Genomic DNA, 18,875 nt, shown 5'->3' with positions numbered 1-18,875 from the left:
AGATGAGACCACCCAGAGTTGACGGTAGATCCCGAGCCGCCAGCGCATCTTTGACCTGCGGCGAGAGTCCTTTTTTAAAGGTGGCGATGAGAGCTGCATCGTTCCAGGCAAGTTCAGAGGCCAGGGTGCGGAACTGAACAGCATACTCTCCCACAGATGAGTTGCCTTGGCGCAGATTCAACAACGCAGTCTCGGCAGAAGAAGCCCGTGCTGGTTCCTCAAAAACGGCCCGGAACTCCGCCAGAAAAGCCGCAAGAGTAGTCGTGACCGGGTCGCCTCTGTCCCAAAGAGGAGTGGCCCAGGCCAGGGCCTTCCCAGAGAGAAATATTTTTGTAGGATGGGTGGCCAGTGGATGGTCGCGCTGCTATTCAGAATTTGGTATATCAATAAAGCATTACATGCGTAGCAATAGTAATTCATTAAATGAAAGACATTTATTTCACATAAAGACAGTAGATTTACAAATTCATAGGTTTTGGGATTGGACGACGCGTTTCGGGGTGGATTGACCCCTTCTTCAGGTCCACAAGGTTCTGTAGGTCGTAATAGTGTATTGTCAGATTTTTTAAAATATACAGAAGTACAATTTATAATTTCATAAGGTTTCTTAAAAGGTAACATTGTTGTCTATAGTAAAAAATATATTTAGATACATAAAACAAAGTTAAAAGATATGCTGGTAGGTAAGAGCGATCATTGTAATAAAACCAATGTTTAGAGGTTCAAAATCGTTATTATAACAGAGAACAAAGCATCTGTTGTTACAATTCATAAAACTCATAGGTGAGTGTACTGACCTTTAGGTGTGTCAGAAATCACATGTGAAAACTCTTTTTTTCGGGAGGTAAGTACTGTTTTATGAACACTGAAAGCAAAGAGTGGGGCGTATTAATAGAGGAACTGTTATCTGTTGGTTATGGGACAGGGGGGAGGTTTGTATGATGTCTAACCTTTTAAGCGCTACGCCGAGATTTGGGCCAATTATCAGGTATCGAGTTGGTCTGTTACCTGTGATGCTGTGGGGATATCAATAGAATCAGCATCGGGATAAGGTTGGTTTTTTTCGAGAGATTCAGGTGGTGGGTAAGGTAGTGTACTTACATGGTTATATGGTCCGGTTCAGTCAGCAGCAGCGAGTTGAATGATCGCTGATGCTGTTGACAGGGGATTTAAGTAGGGCCGGGGCGGAGTGAGCGCTTGCGCTCTACGAGTGGAGGGGAGGTGTGCTGTGCGCATGCGCAGCCACCGCCGTCGGAGGATCCGGAGACCTCAGCGGAATCTACACTGCGGGCATCATGTATGTAGTCGTTACAAGTTAGTAGCGTTTTGTCTATACAGCTATATAGTGGTAGGTGGCAAAAGAGGTTGATCTAAAAGTCAGAGGGCTAGAGTGGAGTGAAGTGAGTACTTTGATGTAGGGGAGAATCATAATGGTATTGTGTGGTAGATATGTCCCAGGACATGATGAGGACATCTGAGAGATTGGGGGTCTCTATATAGTAAACTTGGTGGGGTATTTAGATTTTTTCAATGCTTTCATTAAGGCCATAGGGGTTCATGGTGTTAAGTTTATATATCCAATAATTTTCTCTCTTAATGAGTTGCTGTAATCTGTTGGGATGGTATTTGGGGATCTGTTCTATTATGGTGGCTTTGGCTAGAGTAAAATCCTTGTCATGGTGTGTTTTGAAGTGTCTGGAGATACTGTGTAACTGGTAACCTGCTTTTGTTTTGCTCCGGTGTGTGTTGATTCTTTCTCTGAAGGGGTTAATGGTGCGACCCACATATTGTAGTGAGCAGGGGCACTCCAAAAGATAAACTACATAGTCTGAAGAACAATTCACAAAAGTTTGGATTTTGAAGGATTCCATTGTGGTGTTCGACGTGAATGTTTGAGAGCGGTGTTGTAAGATGTCACACGTCAGACACCTGGGATTGTTGCACTTGTAGCATCCTGTTAGGGATGGAAACATGGTTGTAGTTTGGGGATATTGGGTTCCTCCTTTCTTTGTGGGACGCAACTTGGTTGGGAAAGGAGGAACCCAATATCCCCAAACTACAACCATGTTTCCATCCCTAACAGGATGCTACAAGTGCAACAATCCCAGGTGTCTGACGTGTGACATCTTACAACACCGCTCTCAAACATTCACGTCGAACACCACAATGGAATCCTTCAAAATCCAAACTTTTGTGAATTGTTCTTCAGACTATGTAGTTTATCTTTTGGAGTGCCCCTGCTCACTACAATATGTGGGTCGCACCATTAACCCCTTCAGAGAAAGAATCAACACACACCGGAGCAAAACAAAAGCAGGTTACCAGTTACACAGTATCTCCAGACACTTCAAAACACACCATGACAAGGATTTTACTCTAGCCAAAGCCACCATAATAGAACAGATCCCCAAATACCATCCCAACAGATTACAGCAACTCATTAAGAGAGAAAATTATTGGATATATAAACTTAACACCATGAACCCCTATGGCCTTAATGAAAGCATTGAAAAAATCTAAATACCCCACCAAGTTTACTATATAGAGACCCCCAATCTCTCAGATGTCCTCATCGTGTCCTGGGACATATCTACCACACAATACCATTATGATTCTCCCCTACATCAAAGTACTCACTTCACTCCACTCTAGCCCTCTGACTTTTAGATCAACCTCTTTTGCCACCTACCACTATATAGCTGTATAGACAAAACGCTACTAACTTGTAACGACTACATACATGATGCCCGCAGTGTAGATTCCGCTGAGGTCTCCGGATCCTCCGACGGCGGTGGCTGCGCATGCGCACAGCACACCTCCCCTCCACTCGTAGAGCGCAAGCGCTCACTCCGCCCCGGCCCTACTTAAATCCCCTGTCAACAGCATCAGCGATCATTCAACTCGCTGCTGCTGACTGAACCGGACCATATAACCATGTAAGTACACTACCTTACCCACCACCTGAATCTCTCGAAAAAAACCAACCTTATCCCGATGCTGATTCTATTGATATCCCCACAGCATCACAGGTAACAGACCAACTCGATACCTGATAATTGGCCCAAATCTCGGCGTAGCGCTTAAAAGGTTAGACATCATACAAACCTCCCCCCTGTCCCATAACCAACAGATAACAGTTCCTCTATTAATACGCCCCACTCTTTGCTTTCAGTGTTCATAAAACAGTACTTACCTCCCGAAAAAAAGAGTTTTCACATGTGATTTCTGACACACCTAAAGGTCAGTACACTCACCTATGAGTTTTATGAATTGTAACAACAGATGCTTTGTTCTCTGTTATAATAACGATTTTGAACCTCTAAACATTGGTTTTATTACAATGATCGCTCTTACCTACCAGCATATCTTTTAACTTTGTTTTATGTATCTAAATATATTTTTTACTATAGACAACAATGTTACCTTTTAAGAAACCTTATGAAATTATAAATTGTACTTCTGTATATTTTAAAAAATCTGACAATACACTATTACGACCTACAGAACCTTGTGGACCTGAAGAAGGGGTCAATCCACCCCGAAACGCGTCGTCCAATCCCAAAACCTATGAATTTGTAAATCTACTGTCTTTATGTGAAATAAATGTCTTTCATTTAATGAATTACTATTGCTACGCATGTAATGCTTTATTGATATACCAAATTCTGAATAGCAGCGCGACCATCCACTGGCCACCCATCCTACAAAAATATTTCTGCATATCAGGACTTGTTCCTGTAAACCAGAGGACGCAGCAGCTAAACAAAATAATATCCTCTACAGAATCTTTCTCTAAATATCTCTCCTATTCCCCTATACATCCTAGGAGCGCGGTGAAATCCCTTGAAATAATTCCCAGAGAGAAGACTGACGAAAAATGCCACCTTGGAACGCTCCGTGACAAATTGCGAAGGCATAAGTTCTATTTGTAGGGAGCACTGAGTAATAAAACCCCTGCACTGTTTGGGGTCTCCGTCAAATTTGCTGGGCATAGACAGCCGTAGTCGTGGTTCAGCAACAGGAAGGCAGACCGGGGTTGCAGGAGCCACGGGAGCAGACACGGGAACCTGTTGCTGTTGCTGGGCGGCTAGTAGTTGTTGCAGCATAGTGGTAACTTGATCCAGCTGTTCGCGTTGAGCGGCAATCTCCCGGGATTGCTGGACCACTATGGCGGCAAACTTTGGTCGAGTGGGAAGCGGAACCTCGGCGGGATCCATGGCCGGATCTTACTGTTAGGATCAGTGGATCCTCTGGACCACCGCGGGAGATGTAACTAGCCAACACCCGGAACCGGAGCCCAGCGGCACCTGGTATTCACCAGAGCCCGCCGCAAAGCGGGTTGGACTTGCTGCGGCAGGATACCACTAGGTCGTTCCCAGGTGTGACTAGCCCACGGTGGCAGCCGAGGTCGAGGTACCTTAGCGGATGACAACTCGTAGTCGGGTCCAGGCACAGGGTCAGGGCAGGCGGCAGAGATGCAACGTCAGGACCAAGTCCGGGGTCAGCAACGGGAGGTCCAGGCAGGTGGGAACGGGAACACAGGCACACGGAACACAGCAACACGGGGGAACTCAGGTAACACAGGACTCAGGAGCGGGAACACAGGAATACACAGGAACGCAGGGATACACAGGAACGCAGGAATACACAGGAACGCAGGAATACACAGGAACGCAGGAATACTCGCTTGGAAGCTTTCTCTAAGGCTATGAGGCACAAAGATCCGGCAGGGGACACAGGAAGAGGCAGGATTCTTAAAGGTGAGGTTCAGCCAGTGCACCAATTAGCGGTGCGCTGGCCCTTTAAATTTTCGGCAGGAGCCGCGCGCGCGCCCTAGGAGGCGGGGACGCGTGCGCACAGCAGTCCGGGGAAGAGCTGGAGCCGGGAGAGGTGAGTCCAGCGACGGGCCTGCAGCGGGGGCAAACGGGGGTGCACGGATGCGCCCGCGATCCGAGACAGGGATCGCGGGAGCACCCGTGACATATAGTAGAGCTGGAACTGGTGCAGAGGAGAGCAACCAGGATTATTAGGGGAATGGGGGGACTAGAATACACTGACAGATTACAAAATTTGGGATTATTCAGTTTAGAAAAAAGACGACTGAGGGGAGACCTCATTACAATGTACAAATACCTGAACGGACAGTACAAGGATCTCTCCAAAGATCTTTTTATACCTAGGCATGTGACCAGAACAAGGGGACATCCTCTACGCCTAGAGGAGAGGCGATTTTACCATCAACATAGACAAAGGTTCTTTACTGTGCATATTTCTATTGTAATCCCCATTAGAATAATGGACTCCATAAGTGGCATTGCTACACGGTGTACATCCTGTGCCATGTATGCTTTCCTTGAACAACCGTTCGAGGGGGAATACTGCTGTGTGGGGTGTGTGAAAATTGCTCATCTGGAAGCCCGGATTCTGGATCTAAATAAGCAAGTTTCAAGGCTGCGGGCAATTGATAATATGGAACGAAGTTTGCTGCTCCTGGAGCACAAACTCTCTGGGGAAGATGGGTGTGGGGAGGGAAGTATGGAGGTGCAAAGTGAGGGGGCAGCTAGTTGGGTAACATGTAGAAGGCGGGGTAGAGGGAAGAGTTGTAGGGAGTCTAGTCCACCCCAATAAGTTTGCCAGGCTGGCGGATGAGGGGGATTTTAGCTCTGGGGTAGCAATGCTGCAGAAAGACGTGGCCGCTAGCAACCAGGGGAATGTCTGCTCCAGTAAGAAGGGTAATGGGAGCTCAGGCAAAGTCAGACAGGTGCTGGTAGTGGGAGATTCGATTATTAGGGGAACACACAGGGCAATCTGTCACAAAGACCGTGCATACCGAACAGTGTGTTGTTTGCCGGGTGCTCGGGTTCGGCATGTTGCGGATCGGGTTGACGGATTACTGGGAGGGGCTGGTGAGGAACCAGCGGTCATGGTCCACATTGGCACTAATGACAAAGTAAGAGGTAGGTGGAAGGTCCTTAAAAATGATTTCAGAGATTTAGGCCATAAGCTCAGGGCAAGGACCTCAAAGGTAATTTTCTCCGAAATACTGCCTGTACCACGTGCCACACCAGAAAGGCAGCGGGAGATCAAGGAGGTAAATAAGTGGCTCAAAAGTTGGTGTAGGAAGGAGGGTTTTGGGTTCATGGAGAACTGGACTGACTTTTCTGTCGGCTACAGGCTCTACAGTAGGGATGGGCTGCACCTCAATGGGGAGGGTGCAGCTGTTTTGGGGGGGAAAATGGCTAGAAGGTTGGAGGAGTGTTTAAACTAGAGACCTGGGGGGAGGGCAACTACACTTGTGCAGGGCAAATAGACAGTGTACATAGAGAGCTGGGAAGAGTACATGGGGGAGGAAGGGGGGCTGGAATGAGATTGGGAAATAAGGACAAAAGGAATACGGACAGGGAAAACCATATAAAGTGTATGTACACAAATGCCAGAAGCCTCACAAACAAAATGGGGGAACTGGAACTCTTGATGTTGGAGCGGAAATATGATATAGTGGGTATCAGCGAGACATGGCTGGACAGTAGCTATGACTGGGCTGTTACTATAGATGGTTATAGTCTTTTTAGAAAGGATCGTATAAATAAAAAAGGTGGAGGGGTTTGTTTATATGTGAATTCTTGCCTCAAGCCCGTCCTGCGAGATGACATCAGTAACGCAAATGTGGAGTCCCCATGGGTTGAGATAAGAGGAGGGAAAAAGAATAATAAAATATTACTAGGGGTTTGTTATAAGGCTCCAAATATAATGGAGGCAGCAGAGGAAATGCTGATAAGTGAAATGGATGCGGCTTCAAAGCATGGTGAAGTACTTATCATGGGGGACTTCAATTACCCAGATATCGACTGGGAGGCAGAAACCTGCAGGTCCTTCAAAGGCAGCAGGTTCTTGTCAACAACAAAAGACAATTACCTGTCGCAACTAGTCCTGGAGCCAACAAGAAGGGGGGCACTGCTGGACCTTATCCTGACCAACAAACCTGATAGGGTATCAAAACTACAGGTTGGGGGGAACCTGGGGAATAGTGATCATAATATCATTGATTTTGTATTACGCTTTACTAAGAGCGTTAGTGAAGGGGCAGCCAACACTCTAAACTTCAGGAGGGCAAATTTTCAGCAACTAAGGGAAGACCTTAAAGGCATAGACTGGGATAATGTTCTCAAAGACAAAAGCCCCCCCAAAAAATGGGACTTTTTCTCATATATTCTGAAAAAGTCCTGTGAGAAACACATACCTTATGGGAAAAAGCATAAAAGGAACAAGAAAAACCCTATGTGGCTAACTAGTCTTGTAAGGAAAGCAATAAGCGAGAAAGATAAAGCGTTTAAGGTGCTAAAACGGGAAGGTAGCGATGAGGCATTACAGGATTATAGAGAGAAAAATAAATCCTGTAAAAAGTAGATAAGGGCCGCAAAAATAGAGACAGAGAAATATTGCCAGGGAGAGCAAAAATAATCCCAAATTATTTTTCAAGTATATAAATGATAAGAAACTAAAAACAGAGAGTGTGGGTCCCCTTAGAAATAACATGGGGGTCATGGTGGAAGGAGATGAGGTAAGGGCCCTCTACTGAATGTCGCCTTCTCAACTGTCTTTACCCAGGAAAATCCCCTGGTGGAAGACTCAATGAGGAATAATGTAAATTCTTTTTATAATGTCAACAGTTTAACCCAGGAAGAGGTACGGCGCCGCCTCTCAACCACTAAGATAGATAAATCACCTGGGCCAGATGGCATACACCCCCGGGTTCTGCATGAATTATGTACGGTGATAGACAAACCATTATTTTTAATATTTGAAGATTCACTGAGGACTGGTTATGTTCCACAGGAATGGCGCATAGCAAATGTGGTACCAATATACAAAAAAGGATCAATTAGTGATCCTGGAAACTACAGACCCGTGAGTCTAACTACTGTGGTGGGGAAAATATTTGACGGGTTTATTAGAGATGCTATCCTGGAGTATCTCACTGTGCACAACCTTATAACCCAGCGTCAGCATGGGTTTATGAGAGATCGGTCCTGTCAGACTAATCTGATTGGTTTCTACGAGGAGGTAAGTTCAAGACTGGATATTTGGACTTTTCTGTGTATCTGTGTATTTGGGTAAGTAATTGGCTTAGTGATAGAAAACAGAGGGTGGTCATTAATGGCACATTCTCAGATTGGGTTGATGTTACCAGTGGAGTGCCACAGGGGTCAGTATTGGGGCCACTTCTTTTTAATATATTTATTAATGACCTTGTAGTGGGTTTACACAGTCAAGTTTCAATATTTGCAGATCATACTAAGCTGTGTAAAGTAATAAATACTGAGGTCGATAGTTTAGCATTACAAAGGGATTTGTGGAAGCTTGAGGGATGGGCAGAGAAATGGTTGATGAGGTTTAATGTAGATAAATGTAAAGTTATGCACTTGGGCCATGGAAACAAAAAGTATAATTATGTTCTAAACGGTCAATTACTTGGTAAAACTGAAGCTGAAAAGGACTTGGGGGTATTGGTGGATGGTAAACTTAATTTTAGTGACCAGAGCCAGGCGGCTGCTGCTAAAGCAAATAAAATAATGGGATGTATCAAGAGAGGAATAGATTCTCATGATAAAGACATAGTTTGCCCTTATACAAATCCCTGGTCAGACCACACATGGAATATTGTGTACAGTTTTGGGCACCAGTGTATAAAAAGGATATAGTAGAGCTGGAACTGGTGCAGAGGAGAGCAACCAGGATTATTAGGGGAATGGGGGAACTAGAATACACTGACAGATTAAAAAATTTGGGATTATTCAGTTTAGAAAAAAGACTGCTGAGGGGAGACCTCATGACAATGTACAAATATCTGAACGGACAGTACAAGGATCTCTCCAAAGATCTTTTTATACCTCGGCCTGTGATGAGGACAAGGGGGCATCCACTACGCCTAGAGGAGAGGCGATTTTACCATCACCATAGACAAAGGTTCTTTACTGTAAGAGCAGTGAGACTATGGAACTCTCTGCCACAGTAGGTTGTTATGGCGGACTCTATGTACATGTTCAAGAGAGGCTTGGATGACTTTCTGGAGAGAAAAAATATCACGGGTTATGGGGATAAAACATTTATTTAATTCTTAAAGGTTGGACTTGATGGACTTGCGTCTCCTTCCAGCCTTATATACTATGATACTATGATACTGTACGAGCAGTGAGACTATGGAACTCTGTCGCAGGAGGTTGTTATGGCGGACTCTATGTACATGTTCAAGAGAGGCCTGGATGCCTTTCTGGAGAGAAAAAATATCACGGGTTATGGGGATAAAACATTTTTTTAATTCTTAAAGGTTGGACTTGATGGACTTGCGTCTTTTTCCAGCCTTATATACTATGATAAATAGTGCTAGGGATATAATGAAATATGTTTACTGTAGCATGTATAAACATGACAAGTAGCTTTCATTGCGGCCAAATATTTTATTGCCATCATACAGTTATAATTAGATTGGAAATATTGAACTACGCATCATGAATATGAGGTAATTCTGTGAAGTGAGTTCTGGAATCAGGCAGGCAGCACACATTTTTAGTAGCGCAGAAGCAGGAACTAATTTGTTTGTATTTTTCCAATAAATCACTAGGGTTGAATGTTTAATTTAACCAGTGATTTCCCAGGCCTGTCATATAGAGGTGTACTAATATCAAACAATAGCAAAAAAGACAAACCATCTTTTATCTGCTAAAATCATTTTACATAGAAGCTAGACACTAGAAAATGGAAATATTTAGTTAAAATATACTGCTTTTATTAACAAGGGCAGCAAAAATCTTTTGAATCTTTTTCACATCTTTTGTAAGTCCTTTACTTCTGAAATGTATTTTTTTTTCAAACCAAACACTGATGGTGGTTTTACACATAGAACACTGTGAGATGGATGTAAAGCAGCAGAGCAGAAAGCTGAAAGCTTCTGTGTTGTACTGCAAATTAGGTTAGTTGATCATAGAGGTGTGTGAATATTGTGACTCTGGGGCCCAGGCCCCTTATTTTGGCCTGTGACTGGAATCTCACTATTTCCCGAATGATGTCGACCCCGGGTAGACCAGACCAGGGGTGCACCTGCCATGAGGAAAAATGAGACACTTGCTTCGGGCGGCGCCCCTGGCTGGGTGATGGGGGGCATATCTAGGCATCTAGTGTTCAAGGCAGCCAGAAAGTGTCCCTTAGCACCTATTGCAGCATGTCCTGGCTGTATATTTCTGCAGGAGGAGAGGTCCATGCAGAGGATGGATGCACCTCCTCTCCTCCTCTTTCGGCTAAATCCAGATGCTGGGCAGCATCAGGATACTTAGCAGAGGTGGAGCTAATGCAGCAGGGAAGTAATCCTTGAAGTCATCTGGAAAGATGAAATGGAGCTGGAGTCATGTACCAGCTGCAGGAGCTGTACTTATCAAGAATGGAGGAGGCAGAGCCTTATTTGTGTTCAGAGCATTCTCCACATCCTTCTACCTCGTTGTCCATCAGTATATGCTTCCTCCAACCATTCGGACAGATAGAAGAAGAAAGAAACAGATGTAGCAATGGATGGTTCTAAAAGTTCTCTTGGTATGTCTGGCCTACACAGTGACTGTTGCTGGGGGAATACATCTGCTTGACCAGCCAAATTAGTCCGATTAGGTAATATAGTGGTGAGTTGTTGCTGCTCTGGTGTTTCCTTATCAGGAATTTTTTGTTTTCTGTAGCAAGTCAGGTCATTTAATGCTTACACTGCTTCCTGCAACAAAACAGCTCCCTCCTCAGGTAAGCAGTGTAAGGGTTAAACTCCTTAAATCACTGTAAAAAAAAAATTCAGTCATAAGGAGGCATACAGAATACCATATTAACCAACAGGGAGCTGTCAGGCTGCGCTTGGCACAGGAAGACAGGTACAAACCACTGGGTTTCCATTATCCCTTTTTCTAATAAAGAAGAGTAACAGGAACCAAATACTGAGTCTTCTGTTTACCATCAGTTTCCAGTGTAAACACATCCAAGTTCTTCTCAAAATAACGCAACTGCAGTGCTTTTTTCCAGCTAAGACAGGAGCACAATGGAAGGTACTGTGTCTGGAACGCTATGGGAACCGATGGTAAATAAAAGGCTTCCATCATTGTTTTAATTATTTTATTCTACTCTGCTAATGTGTCTTTTGGGTTGCCCAGTGAAAGCCATAAAAATAAAGCTCATAAGACAACTGTGTTTTTTGGCGATTGTACTGCATTTAGAATTTTTTCTCAGCTTTCCAGTACTTTGTATGGAATAATACAGACTGACACTATGAAGAAGCATTTTTCCCGCAGATAACCAACCCTATAGAGTTCTGTAAAAGGAAATTAAAAAATGTTCTGGCTTGTGTAGGGTGGAGAGTGGAACATGGTAAAAGGCTTTGGCCTGAGGTTTAATGGGAGCCCTAACTCATTACATTGATTAGAAGTAAACATAAGGGGGGGGGAAATATACTATTTTTATTGCATCCTCCGCTGTTTTATTTTTCATAATGTTGTTGCAATGTTCTCAGAATTTTATTTATTTGTCAAGTGACAGATGTTAAATTTGGAGTACGGACTGAAAAGAAAAAACAAGAAATCTATCTTTTCTGGCTGCTATAAGACCACTGGTTTTCTTGAGACTAATTTTAGGTTGATTCGTGTTTTCCCACAGTAACGTGCCAAAAAAGTGGTGTAAACAGCCTTAAATATGTCTGCAAATAGGACACATTTCAGTCCAAAACTCCACCAAGTCAGATGAAGCGAAAATCACCTGTTCTTTTTTGGGGACACAAAATATAAATCTGACTTATTTATCACATGGCAAAAAAACACAGCAAAGGAAAAAAATTTAGGAGAAGACGGGATAATAAATCCCCAGCAACATATACCGTATTTTCCGGACTATAAGGCGCACTTAAAAGCCTTGGATTTCCTTGGAAATCCAAAGTGCGCCTTATAGTCTGGTGCACCCTATGTATGGCACAGGGCAGCGGACCATACTTACATAGGTCCCCGCTACCGGAGACCGGAGACAGCAGATCTCCAGCGGGAACTGCAGACCACGCGGCACGAACAACTTCTGCCGCGTGGTCTGCAGTTCCCGCTGGAGATCTGCTGTCTCCGGTAGCGGGGACCTATGTAAGTATGGTCCGCTGCCCTCCTCCACCTCCCCCTCACCTTCCCCACTCACCTTCCCCGCGTCGCCGCGTCTCTTCTCGGCGTTGCGTCCCGTCGGGTCTCCGCTCCGCCCCCGGACCTCCGCCATGCCCCCGACCCTGCGCCTTATAGTCCGATGCGCCTTATATATGGAATTATTACATATATAAGGCGCATCGGACTAATGCGCCTTATATTCCGGTGCGCCTAATGGCCCGGAAAATACGGTAACTATTGGATTTGAGGAAGGGGGCGTCTGTCTACATTTCTCCTTAGGCCGCTAGTGAACACATTTGGGGTTATTCATCATTAGGCAGGCTCTTTGAAACAGTTCTAAGTTCTGTCTTTCAGATTCATTAAAGTGGCTTTGTTCCTTTAATAAATGTTCTTATGCTCTACTTGCTGTCTGTGATTTCTTTATTAAAAAGTGGCAAAATGTATAAAAAGTCCCAGCACATACATCAGCAGGGGGCTGGAGTGACTATGTGACTTTTTATAGGACTTCTTTTTTAAGAATCTGAATCTGGCTTTGCACGGTGTTGCCCTAACAGTAATTCTATGTTAATGCCGGAATAGAGAAGTGGCAGAAATAGTCCTGTACTTTTTAGAGGTAAATAGCAGGAAAAAAATCTCAATGCTGCTTTTTTAGACTTTTTTTACTCCAAAAAAGCCCTCAAAATCAATGATAACCCCATATACTTATAAATTACATTTACTGTAAATATATATATATGTATATGCAAAAATTATAGGCATGTGAAGCAAAAAATGTTTTAAATTATTAATGTTTTAAAAAATATAAGTGTTAAAGGGGTTGGCCATTTTTAATGAAATCTCATCCATTAGACATGTCTCTGCGTGTATATGTACCTGTATCTTTGCCTCCTGTGAGAGTTTCAGCCTTTCCCTGTTCTCCACATGCTGCACTCTACATCTCTACACAACTTTTTGTTTCTTACTCTTTCAGTCTGTCCCAATGGCAGCATACAGTTTGTTTTTTCACTGACAGACACAAGGAGAAGGGAAGGGGGATCAGGATGAGTCATATCTTATTTATGGCAGAACACTTCCATGATCTTTCACAGGAATGTAACACCCTAGCACGATTTAGAGTCTTCTCGGGCTACAAGGGTAATATCCATAAAGTTGGAGATTAGTAAATCTACTAATCTCTCTAAACTACCTTCCCCCGATTGCTAAGATAATTTCTGAATTAGAGAGGTGGTGCTCCATACCACTTTCACTTCTAGGCTGCAGCCATCACATGCATATGAGGAGTTTCTTATAATTTTTATACCTCATGCACACCTTGCCAATATTGTTAAAGCATTCTAATGTCCAACTTCTACTGTAAGTAGAGCCTTTTCAAAATCTGTCTGCAGAGCAAAGAAGCTGTGAATTTTTCTTAGTAAACTAATGCTTCTTAAAGATGAGAGCACTGGAGCACATTTGCTTACCCGTCCGCTGGATCGTGCACCCGATATTCTGCATATGTCACTTCCCCGCTCAGGTCCAAGAGAGTTCACCATCTTTTAAGTGGTGCATCTAAGTGCATGGGCTTGCAACACACTTTTAAAGTTAAACCCCACACTCCAAATCAGTCGGATTCTCTGATGGCACCCCTCCCCCCAATTTGTGTCGCATGGAAGCCAGCGCAGCTGCGGCAAAAAACGATTGTGTGCACCAAAATCCCGTCGCAAACACCTGTTAAATACCTGTCCAAGCTGTGTAATCCCTGAAAAAGGTGAACAGTCCAACCAAAGTGAGCAGCGCGAACCCTTAGTAAATAAGCCCCATTATCTCACTCATACTGGTCTTTGGATTTTTCTGACCTCTAGGATTTGACAGCACTATTGGACACCAAGTGGGCAACACACACACAAAGAAACTTTTACATGGCATTGATGAAATTAAATTCAGGTGTCAAAAGATTCATTTTATGACACTTACCAGTCATATGCATTGCTATACTGAGTAAAAATTTGATCATTTTAACAAGATAGACTATTACTGTCTTTAAAAGTAAGAAGGTAATTGCTTTGTAAATGATAGTACTTACGGTATCTTGGAAGAATATCATTAGTTCAGCAAGTCCTTAAATCTAGCTTTTCATTTTCTGTGTTGGGTATTTGGAATCCACAGCATGTCTGCATATTTTATACTTCCATACTAGGAAAGAATCTCTTAAGGTACGATGGGATTATAGAATTTTGCTGTTAGACATAAAATTAATTTCTTATATTTTACATTCGGTCTAATATTGTACACAGTATGATTTATGTAATCTACAGCATACAGTAGGAAGCCCTACCATTGTCACATAATGTCGTATTGAAATCTCCTAGCCATCGCTGAAGCTATAAAACTTTATACAATTTTAGATAGTTTTGGTATGAACATTAACATTTGAGTTACAACAGTATACCAGTTCTTGATCATATAAAATTATGATAGGCCATCAATATCAGATTTTCCAGCATCTCTCAAATTCAGACTGTGCATGTTGAGTTTAACTGCTAGGAGTATACTTTCCTTCTGGATCCCACTGTTCCCCTTCTTTCCCCTTCCTTCCCCTCTCTTTATGTACTTTAACTCCTGAGGAAAATGTGTGTCTTGTTGCTTACAAGATGAAATTCACTAACATTTTTTGGTGAAAAGCAGATTAGAAGAAAGGATGATAGTAGACTAAATGCTTTATGCTTTTCTGTTGAAATGTACGTTGGACCAGTGTAATATCTGTCTCGTTCAGCACCATCCAAAAAATATGGCAGAAAATGCGCTGCTGACTGTATTTTGTTCTTTGTTCTGTCCTGCAGTAGTCTGAACTCTACCTTGTTTCACTCCTGGCTGTTTTAATTGATTTCCATTACGCCTGTCTATCTCCTGTTGAATTTATTCTGGGCTGAAAATGGTTAAGCTAACTCTGATAGACAGATGCCTCATCCACTCACATTCCTGCTCTTCTAATCTAGATTGTCTGGATGTGAGGGGTCTTGGATCAGAAAGTGAAATTAGACTGGTCCCCTGACAACACCCCTTGACATTCAGCCACACTAGACTAGCTATTGAGGTGAATGAAGGTGTCAGCACATCAAGCTTAACCTTCTGCAGCCAATTATCAGCGTGCCAGCCCTTTAAAGCTGACAGAGCTGGCACACGCACACTAGGAGGCGGGGACGTGTATGCCAGAGCGCTGGGAACACCGCTTGAGTGGGGGAAGGTAAGTGAGGTTGCAAATGAGATCCAGGGGCACAGGGAGGTACATGGGTGTGTCTGTGACCCAGGAAATGGGTCGCAGGAGCACCTGTGACAGAAATAAATCAAGACAGTCAGGAGTAAAATAAGGCAGTGTTAAGACTAGTGCAGGATGCAAACTAAGTACAATTATAATGGCAATGTTAAATTATGGTCATTTTTGGTTTTATGTTGAAGTTTTCCCGTTTCCATTAACATATCTTCCATATCTTACTAAGGTTTCACTGGGAAGTCATTGAAGAGATTTGATAGTTTGGATGGACTGACTCAACAACAGATAATAACCAGAGTGGAATGGTTTGTGGCAGAAATGAAGAGCTATGATGTGATTCCAAAAAACACTTCCATTAATTGCAAGAGTGTTGCACTTCAGAACCCTGAGCATGTATGTAAATAATGTGACCCATAAATCCACAGTTTAAGTATATATGCTCTGCTGCTCCCAGGTGTTTAAGGCTGTAGCAATGATGTAGTAGACACCTATTAATCCTTGCATGCCTGCTTAATGACTATATATTTGTACATACACTGTGCACGTAAATAGATGTCATCACTTTGACACAATAGAAATGGTTAGATCATGAATTGCAAGGCCGGCTCCAGGTTTCAGTAGGCCCCTGGGCAACATAGCCTCACTGGGCACCTTTGCAGTGAACTCTTGTGGTACTACTTAGCTTCACAGGTTATTATTCTAGACCTAGAAGCTAACACTTTAGAAGAAGATTTTATATGCTTGTTTAGCTGTAGTGCAATGTATCTAGCTGTAGTGCAATGTATATCAGTATATATCAGTATAATTTATAGATATTATTTTTTATCAAATCTCCGCAAGTGAGCTTCCCCTGGGATCAGATTAAAAACCAATATTTTATATAAGCGTTTTTCTTAATGACAGCCCTACATCTGTGTAGCCATCTAATAACAAAGCAAAGTTATTACAGAGGGAATTCCATACATTTACTATTCAAATCCAATGAGTGATTGTATAGAACTCTATTCGCCTTCAACATACCAGTTAAGAATACTGTAAATTTGAAGCATTTTCCCTTGCTATTTTACAATTTTGGTTCATACTTTCATTATGTTTACTTGTAATGAAAGATCATCATATAGTTTGAAGGTTCTATGTGAATTTCCATAAGAAATCTGCTCTGTTTGTCACCAAGGGAACACGCAAACTCTATGATCTAAACCATTTTGCACTCAATACTTCCAACATAAATTATCCTTCTGGCAAGAAGTCCCATGAGCCCTGTAAATTAAAGTCCCAAAACGCATACGCTTCATAAGATGCTGTATGTGTCTCATTAATCTCTCCTAACTCTGTAGGCCCCATCATCACATTTATATTAACCAATAAGTTTTAAAAATGTCATGGGGTGAACATTTGCTAGTTTAAAAATGTTAAACTACATAAAAGTGGAAAATATAAAATAAGCTAAAGCAGATGCAAACATATTACTTTTATCCCTGCAAAATATCTTTCCACTTACATAGATACCGTATAATGTTTAATTGCTAAATAAAGAAGCTTTTTAAACAGTTCTTGTAGAAAGGAGGCAGCCCCCACTTAATAGTGTTTACTTCCGCCTCCCCCCAAACGACATCTCAAATAATCTGGGGACATGTCGATGTCACCAATTGTGTTCCATAGCTAGATAAGCAAAAGAGGACCGCAGCTTCTAGATCTGGAGAAATAAGAGAGATTTACGACCTTAAGAAAACTTGATAGTACATTAAATGTCAATTAAAAAACATTGTTATATGGCTTATCTGAGCACTTACTTTGCCCATTATGTCTCTCTTTCCTCCTAATCTGCTTTACACTGTGACATTTCTGTGAATTCTATCTTATAAGCACTAAGACAGAAGCTAGAACCTAGGAGAGGTTAGTAGGAGCAGGAGTTAAAGAAACAAAACCTACCAGCAGCTGAAAGTATACTGCATACTTAAAGACAGACTGTAGAAATTATAGCTGGAAAATAAAAATTACAAGTCACTTAATGTTCAAAAACAGAGTTACCCCTCAAATAAACATAATGGACTACATAAATACATATTGTAGTACGTTTTTTTTATTTGCACACTATGGTTGATTACTTTGTTCTGAAATACCTATATTCACAGGCACTGAATATTTTGTGGAAGATGGTGTCACATGATCTCCTCTTCACTTGGAAACATCTAAGTCAGCTGATAAACCTTAATGACAAAGTTGTTATTTCTGTTCCTTTTAAGGTAAATATTCAAATGTTTCTTAACCTTAAAAAACAACTAAATAACCAAAGAACACACATTGAATGTTTTTTGAGTGCTTTTTAAAATACACCACATTTTGACATTGGTTATGTAAAATACATCAGTTGCATCTTTAGACTGACTTTCTTCCCTAGAATTTTTTCCTTCTTTTTTATTTTTATGTTCCTCATTCCTTGTTGGGCAGGGAGAAAACATATAATAAACTTACATAATGCAGACTGGCGTTTTGATGCAAATTGAATTTGAATTATGTTTCAAATAGCATAGTAAATTTTCCCAACTATCCTTACTATAAAACTTGAAAAATCCAAATCCCCCACATTGTTTTATTTTAGTCACTGTTATAAATGTAGTCAAACTAGATGTTGTTCTATCATCACTTCTTTGCCTGGTCATGTTATGTCCCAAGATTCACACCTTAGAATATAAAAAGACTTGGAGTGGAGTATAGAGCAGGATAACTCTTTTTTCAGAGGCAATTTACTTCATTTTAGATAAAAAATCTGCTAGGAAAATGAAAAATGCAGAGTTAGGATAAATACCTGAGATGGGAATGTTCTGCTTTAAAAATTGAACCATATAAGCTCAAGTCGCGCAATCTGTCAGCGCATGTTTCTTATACAGATTGAACCAATCACCCATGTGAAAACAGCTTTGTCAGTGGCATACCATATTAATGACTGAGAAATTGACTCTCATTGCAGTGGACACCTGAAATTCATTCCTCTGGGAAAGAGCAGCCAAAACCAAGGTCGGTGTCTTTCCCGCTTTCTGGTTTAGATGCATTAACCTACAGAACTCAACAGCCACATTCCAAAGAAGAACCTTCCCATCAGGACTTGGAAGTGGTCAAAGCCTTCCCAGGTAAATTGTGTACGCTGATCACTTCTCTTATACTACTCATGGGGTGTCCATTCTTCAGACAGTTGAAGTTTGTGGAAAGGAGAATTGGTTGTGTTTCATGTATACATACCAATTCCCTTATTTTCAAGAGAGATAAGCCACTTTTTGAGACAACATGTGCACACATGCATAAGGAGAGTTACTATATAGTGGTCAGTCGATACACATTTGGCTAAAAGCCATTACTGGCACTAGACTCCAGGGATAGTATTGTCAATATGTTCTATCAACACACAATCCAACAGTGGACAATGACAACATTAAGGCTTTAATTATATCCTTTTGTAGTTGTAT

The 18,875-nt window shown here is 42.1% G+C and overlaps 1 protein-coding gene across 1 annotated transcript in view; it reads left to right on the top strand.

The window, feature by feature from the left end:
• The window catches only part of LOC140128460 (uncharacterized), a 137,597-nt gene that overhangs the window by 17,172 nt on the left and 101,550 nt on the right, over window positions 1-18,875 (top strand). The window contains exons 3-5 of the mRNA XM_072150167.1: window positions 15,638-15,804; window positions 17,547-17,657; window positions 18,383-18,542. Of these exons, the coding sequence (XP_072006268.1) occupies window positions 15,638-15,804; window positions 17,547-17,657; window positions 18,383-18,542 (438 nt within the window). The remainder of the gene's footprint in view (window positions 1-15,637; window positions 15,805-17,546; window positions 17,658-18,382; window positions 18,543-18,875) is intronic.

Source organism: Engystomops pustulosus, chromosome 4 (assembly GCF_040894005.1).
Source record: "Engystomops pustulosus chromosome 4, aEngPut4.maternal, whole genome shotgun sequence".
Lineage (NCBI taxonomy): Eukaryota > Metazoa > Chordata > Amphibia > Anura > Leptodactylidae > Engystomops > Engystomops pustulosus.
The sequence above is the reverse complement of the archived record's forward strand: the minus strand, read 5'-3'. Positions and strand labels throughout refer to the sequence as shown.